The sequence below is a fragment of the Pangasianodon hypophthalmus genome, chromosome 25 (assembly GCF_027358585.1).
Source record: "Pangasianodon hypophthalmus isolate fPanHyp1 chromosome 25, fPanHyp1.pri, whole genome shotgun sequence".
NCBI classification, from domain to species: Eukaryota; Metazoa; Chordata; class Actinopteri; order Siluriformes; family Pangasiidae; genus Pangasianodon; species Pangasianodon hypophthalmus.
Window position 1 is genome coordinate 19,216,064 of NC_069734.1, and position 6,869 is coordinate 19,222,932.

A 6,869-nucleotide genomic window follows, 5' to 3' on the forward strand; every position below is an offset into this window, starting at 1 on the left:
CCTATGTAAATAATGTAATGAGTTATCCCGAGGTGTCTCACCCTCCCCTATGTAAATAATGTAATGAGTTATCCCGAGGTGTCTCACCCTCTCCTATGTAAATAATGTAATGAGTTATCCCGAGGTGTCTCACCCTCCCCTATGTAAATAATGTAATGAGTTATCCCGAGGTGTCTCACCCTCCCCTATGTAAATAATGTAATGAGTTATCCCGAGGTGTCTCACCCTCCCCTATGTAAATAATGTAATGAGTTATCCCGAGGTGTCTCACCCTCCCCTATGTAAATAATGTAATGAGTTATCCCGAGGTGTCTCACCCTCCCCTATGTAAATAATGTAATGAGTTATCCCGAGGTGTCTCACCCTCTCCTATGTAAATAACGTAATGAGTTATCCCGAGGTGTCTCACCCTCTCCTATGTAAATAACGTAATGAGTTATCCCGAGGTGTCTCACCCTCCCCTATGTAAACGGGGTAATGAGTTATCCCGAGGTGTCTCACCCTCTCCTATGTAAATAATGTAATGAGTTATCCCGAGGTGTCTCACCCTCCCCTATGTAAACGAGGTAATGAGTTATCCCGAGGTGTCTCACCCTCCCCTATGTAAACAGGGTAATGAGTTATCCCGAGGTGTCTCACCCTCCCCTATGTAAATAATGTAATGAGTTATCCCGAGGTGTCTCACCCTCCCCTATGTAAATAATGTAATGAGTTATCCCGAGGTGTCTCACCCTCTCCTATGTAAATAATGTAATGAGTTATCCCGAGGTGTCTCACCCTCCCCTATGTAAATAATGTAATGAGTTATCCCGAGGTGTCTCACCCTCTCCTATGTAAATAATGTAATGAGTTATCCTGAGGTGTCTCACCCTCCCCTATGTAAACGGGGTAATGAGTTATCCCGAGGTGTCTCACCCTCCCCTATGTAAATAATGTAATGAGTTATCCCGAGGTGTCTCACCCTCCCCTATGTAAATAATGTAATGAGTTATCCCGAGGTGTCTCACCCTCCCCTATGTAAACGGGGTAATGAGTTATCCCGAGGTGTCTCACCCTCCCCTATGTAAACGAGGTAATGAGTTATCCCGAGGTGTCTCACCCTCCCCTATGTAAATAATGTAATGAGTTATCCCGAGGTGTCTCACCCTCTCCTATGTAAATAATGTAATGAGTTATCCCGAGGTGTCTCACCCTCCCCTATGTAAATAATGTAATGAGTTATCCCGAGGTGTCTCACCCTCTCCTATGTAAATAACGTAATGAGTTATCCCGAGGTGTCTCACCCTCCCCTATGTAAACGGGGTAATGAGTTATCCCAAGGTGTCTCACCCTCCCCTATGTAAACGGGGTAATGAGTTATCCCGAGGTGTCTCACCCTCTCCTATGTAAATAATGTAATGAGTTATCCCGAGGTGTCTCACCCTCCCCTATGTAAACGGGGTAATGAGTTATCCCGAGGTGTCTCACCCTCTCCTATGTAAATAATGTAATGAGTTATCCCGAGGTGTCTCACCCTCCCCTATGTAAATAATGTAATGAGTTATCCCGAGGTGTCTCACCCTCTCCTATGTAAATAATGTAATGAGTTATCCCGAGGTGTCTCACCCTCCCCTATGTAAACGGGGTAATGAGTTATCCCGAGGTGTCTCACCCTCTCCTATGTAAATAATGTAATGAGTTATCCCGAGGTGTCTCACCCTCCCCTATGTAAACGGGGTAATGAGTTATCCCGAGGTGTCTCACCCTCTCCTATGTAAATAATGTAATGAGTTATCCCGAGGTGTCTCACCCTCCCCTATGTAAATAATGTAATGAGTTATCCCGAGGTGTCTCACCCTCCCCTATGTAAATAATGTAATGAGTTATCCCGAGGTGTCTCACCCTCCCCTATGTAAACGGGGTAATGAGTTATCCCGAGGTGTCTCACCCTCCCCTATGTAAATAATGTAATGAGTTATCCCGAGGTGTCTCACCCTCCCCTATGTAAACGGGGTAATGAGTTATCCCGAGGTGTCTCACCCTCCCCTATGTAAATAATGTAATGAGTTATCCCGAGGTGTCTCACCCTCCCCTATGTAAATAATGTAATGAGTTATCCCGAGGTGTCTCACCCTCCCCTATGTAAACGGGGTAATGAGTTATCCCGAGGTGTCTCACCCTCCCCTATGTAAATAATGTAATGAGTTATCCCGAGGTGTCTCACCCTCCCCTATGTAAATAACGTAATGAGTTATCCCGAGGTGTCTCACCCTCTCCTATGTAAATAACGTAATGAGTTATCCCGAGGTGTCTCACCCTCCCCTATGTAAATAACGTAATGAGTTATCCCGAGGTGTCTCACCCTCCCCTATGTAAACAGGGTAATGAGTTATCCCGAGGTGTCTCACCCTCTCCTATGTAAATAATGTAATGAGTTATCCCGAGGTGTCTCACCCTCCCCTATGTAAATAATGTAATGAGTTATCCCGAGGTGTCTCACCCTCCCCTATGTAAATAACGTAATGAGTTATCCCGAGGTGTCTCACCCTCCCCTATGTAAATAACGTAATGAGTTATCCCGAGGTGTCTCACCCTCTCCTATGTAAATAATGTAATGAGTTATCCCGAGGTGTCTCACCCTCCCCTATGTAAACGGGGTAATGAGTTATCCCGAGGTGTCTCACCCTCCCCTATGTAAATAACGTAATGAGTTATCCCGAGGTGTCTCACCCTCCCCTATGTAAATAATGTAATGAGTTATCCCGAGGTGTCTCACCGTCCTGTTGTTTATATCGGTGAAACACCAGCACACTGGAGGCTCTCTGCACAGGCAGCTGGAGCGTGACGGCGCGCTGTCTGCCGTATTTGTGCACACGGAACACGCGGTGATTCAGCGCAGTGGCGTAAACATAATCCTCAAACACGTCGATACGGAACGGCTGAGACACGCCTGCAGGAAGATCACACCTAATCACACAGCTGCCAGAAACACACACTTTACTGCTGCATGTTAATTAGTTATATTAACTAATCACCGCTTCTCTAGCTGTACTCCTCTTCTCCTGTCTGTCTGTTAGTTATATTAACTAATCACTGCTTCTCTAGCTGTACTCCTCTTCTCCTGTCTGTCTGTTAGCTATATTAACTAATCACCGCTTCTCTAGCTGTACTCCTCTTCTCCTGTCTGTCTGTTAGTTATTAACTAATCACTGCTTCTCCAGCTGTACTCCTCTTCTCCTGTCTGTCTGTTAGTTATATTAACTAATCGCCGCTTCTCTAGCTGTACTCCTCTTCTCCTGTCTGTCTGTTAGTTATATTAACTAATCACTGCTTCTCTAGCTGTACTCCTCTTCTCCTGTCTGTCTGTTAGTTATATTAACTAATCGCTGCTTCTCTAGCTGTACTCCTCTTCTCCTGTCTGTCTGTTAGTTATTAACTAATCGCCGCTTCTCTAGCTGTACTCCTCTTCTCCTGTCTGTCTGTTAGTTATATTAACTAATCGCCGCTTCTCTAGCTGTACTCCTCTTCTCCTGTCTGTCTGTTAGTTATATTAACTAATCGCTGCTTCTCTAGCTGTACTCCTCTTCTCCTGTCTGTCTGTTAGCTATATTAACTAATCACCGCTTCTCTAGCTGTACTCCTCTTCTCCTGTCTGTCTGTTAGTTATATTAACTAATCACCGCTTCTCTAGCTGTACTCCTCTTCTCCTGTCTGTCTGTTAGTTATATTAACTAATCACTGCTTCTCTAGCTGTACTCCTCTTCTCCTGTCTGTCTGTTAGTTATATTAACTAATCACCGCTTCTCTAGCTGTACTCCTCTTCTCCTGTCTGTCTGTTAGTTATATTAACTAATCACTGCTTCTCTAGCTGTACTTCACTCTTGCACCATCTTTCCTTCTGTCTGCCAGTTTATCCATCTGTCTCTCTGTCTGCATCTATGTATGTATATCTGTCTATCTCTTGGTTTGTCTGTATCTGTACTTCACACCTACATTGTAGGGTTCTGTTCTTTCTGCCTCTATTCACCTGTCTGTCTGCCTCCACGTATATCTTTCTCTCTTTCTGCCTTCATTTGTCTACAGCTACTTTCTACTTTCCAACTGACTATCTAGCCGTCCTTCTCTCTAGCTGTCCGTCTCTCTGGCCGTCCGTCTCTCTGGCCGTCCTTCTCTCTAGCCGTCCTTCTCTCTAGCTGTCCGTCTCTCTAGCTGTCCGTCTCTCTGGCCGTCCGTCTCTCTGGCCGTCCGTCTCTCTGGCTGTCCGTCTCTCTGGCCGTCCGTCTCACCGTGTTGGATGGTGGCGGCCACATGAGCGTCTGATCCGTCGAATCTTATGCTGCCGATGACGGAGAGCTCAGAGTCGGCCCAGTACACTCTTTCACCGTAATAATCAATCGCCAAACCTAAACACACACACACACACTCACTGTCTTACTGTGAGTGTCTGAATAAAATGTTAGTTTAAAAGAGTAGTATAAAATGTTAATGTTTGAAGGTCCACTGCAGCACAGATGGAGCGACGAAGTTCCTCTGGCTAATTAACACTGCTGCTAATGAAATAAATCTGAGCTGTAGTGTTTATTGAGTTCTACTGATCAACGCCGTTTATCGAGTAAAACAGAAATAAAGACACACACCTGTAGGACGGCGCAGGTTCTTCTCTAATAAAACGCGCCTCAGTGATCCGTCCATCGCTGACTCCTCGATGTGAGAGCGATCACCAATCACAGACCAGTACATCATCCTGAACACACACACACACTACTGTAGTGTGCAGTGTGTAGTGTGTGTGTGTGTGTGTGTGTGAGAATTTCAGACCTGCTACTTGGGATATTTATGAGACATCCCTGTACTTTTCCACTGACATGAAGTTAAACGTAAGAAATTAAATATTTGATGAATTAAACTGTTTGGTGTAAAAGGTATTCTAACACTATTCTAACAGGTTTTAACACTAACTCAGCTGGACTGCTATTCCGAGTTTTGTTTTGTTTTGTTTTTTTCAGGGACAAAATAATTGTGATAACTTAGCAAAATTCAAGATAGAATGACCATTAAATGTAAAATATAAACTGATTTTCTCAAAATCTTCCAGCAGAAGCTTTATTTTCTCTAATTATTAAACATCATTTAAATATGTATTTAAAATCATTTGAAAAATATACATTTAAAAACATTATAGTGAAGTAATCATACAGCTCATTCTTTTTCTTATTTATTTATTTATAATATATAATATAATATATAATATTATATATATATATATATATATATATATATATATATATATATATATATATATATATATATATATATATATATATATATATATATATATATATGCCTACCCTCGGGCGGGGTTAACAGTGACGGAGAACGGCTCCCCCTGCAGGTCAGTGATGAGCCGTGTGCAGTTTTCCCCTCCGATTTTCCCCACATTGATGGAGTGATGCAGCGAGGGCGGAGCAGACGGGGGGATGAGGGGAGAGTAATCGATCCAGTACAGAGACCCCGTCACCCAATCAGCTGACAGATCAACCGGACGCCGGAAACCTGGACACTACAGAGAGAGAGGGAGAGGGAGAGAGGGAGAGAGAGAGAGAGGGAGAGAGGGAGAGAAACTTGACTTTTACGATTCCTTTAATGTATTAATTTCACATATTTACATATTTACATGCTTTAAAACACACTCAGACCCTCCAACCCCAAGTCCAAAAGCCCCTTCAGTCTTATCCTGATTTCACTTTAAATAAATCCATAAGAAAGTCCATATTCCAGTTTAGAGAGTCATCCGTGTGACTGTGTGAGAGTGCTCTTAAACGGTCATTTCCTGTGGTGTGTTGTGCTGCTTTAACAAACTTGGCTTTGTAGCTGGACAGTGAATCGCTGCTTTTTCCTTTTGTCTGCTCTAAAAGAGGTTAATCTGTGCTGTGGTGAACAGACCCTCAGGCTGATGGTGTGGGGTTTCTGAACTGTTAGAAGATGCTGGTTCATCTGGTCCGATCTCTCCGTCCTCCGTGTGTGTGATCTGATCTCCTGTAGAGCCTGTGCTGCACTCTGATCCTTCACTCTCCTGCATCATAGCATTGACTGACTCACCGCAGTGTTTTGGTTTAGAGACGGTTTTCTGCCCGATGTCCCCACACTCAAAACATCTCGGGCATTCAGTGGTGGCAAAGACGCCAGTGTTTCATCATGATTATTTAGAAACATGTAAACTTGTCTGTGGAACAATCAGCCTTCATGATCAGCTCGTTTTTTTATGAACGAGACACACTGGAGATGTCGACTCGTGTCACAGGAGCAGATAGAGAGGAAACGTATGTCATGACACAATTAAACCATATTCCACTTTCGACTGAATCACTGACGAACACCACCACTGCTTTATTCATTCGGGAGGCAGAGTAGATGTTCTCACGCCCGACCTGCTCTCTCAGCGCTAACAGCACCTCCTCCACCTGAGCGCCGCTCTCCAACACACACCTGACGCCGTGCCGGAGAGACAGCGTCTCCCCGCCGGCCTCACAGGCCATGGCGTCCCACTCACTCACCCGCTCTCAACTCTTACCGCCTACTGACAACTCACTTATAAATTAATATCTAAATTAAAGATAAGCAAAGAAGACAATCTCACAGGAAAACTGGCAAGACGCCAAACAGCTCTTACATACTCTACATGCCACACTCGCTCAGAGAGAGAGAGAGAGAGAGAGAGAGAGAGAGAGAGAGAGAGAGAGACTAGTGGAACAGGACCACCAAAATGCTCAGAAACATTGGAGTAATAAAACAAATCAGTGTGTATTTTTCCTTCTTATTACTATTATTTTATTGAACTTTTTTTTAGGTTGTGTGTAAATGTGTGTGTCAGAAATGTAATGTTACTAGTG

The 6,869-nt window shown here is 43.8% G+C and overlaps 1 protein-coding gene across 2 annotated transcripts in view; it reads right to left on the reverse strand.

Annotated features, from left to right (window-relative positions):
- Positions 1-6,869, reverse strand: part of LOC113524274 (low-density lipoprotein receptor-related protein 1B) — a 192,050-nt gene that overhangs the window by 18,051 nt on the left and 167,130 nt on the right. For both annotated transcript variants that reach the window (XM_053229489.1, XM_053229490.1), the window contains exons 78-81: positions 5,328-5,539; positions 4,617-4,723; positions 4,266-4,382; positions 2,756-2,929 (exon numbers count right to left, since the gene is read on the reverse strand). In XM_053229489.1, coding sequence (XP_053085464.1) covers positions 2,756-2,929; positions 4,266-4,382; positions 4,617-4,723; positions 5,328-5,539 — 610 coding nt within the window. The remainder of the gene's footprint in view (positions 1-2,755; positions 2,930-4,265; positions 4,383-4,616; positions 4,724-5,327; positions 5,540-6,869) is intronic.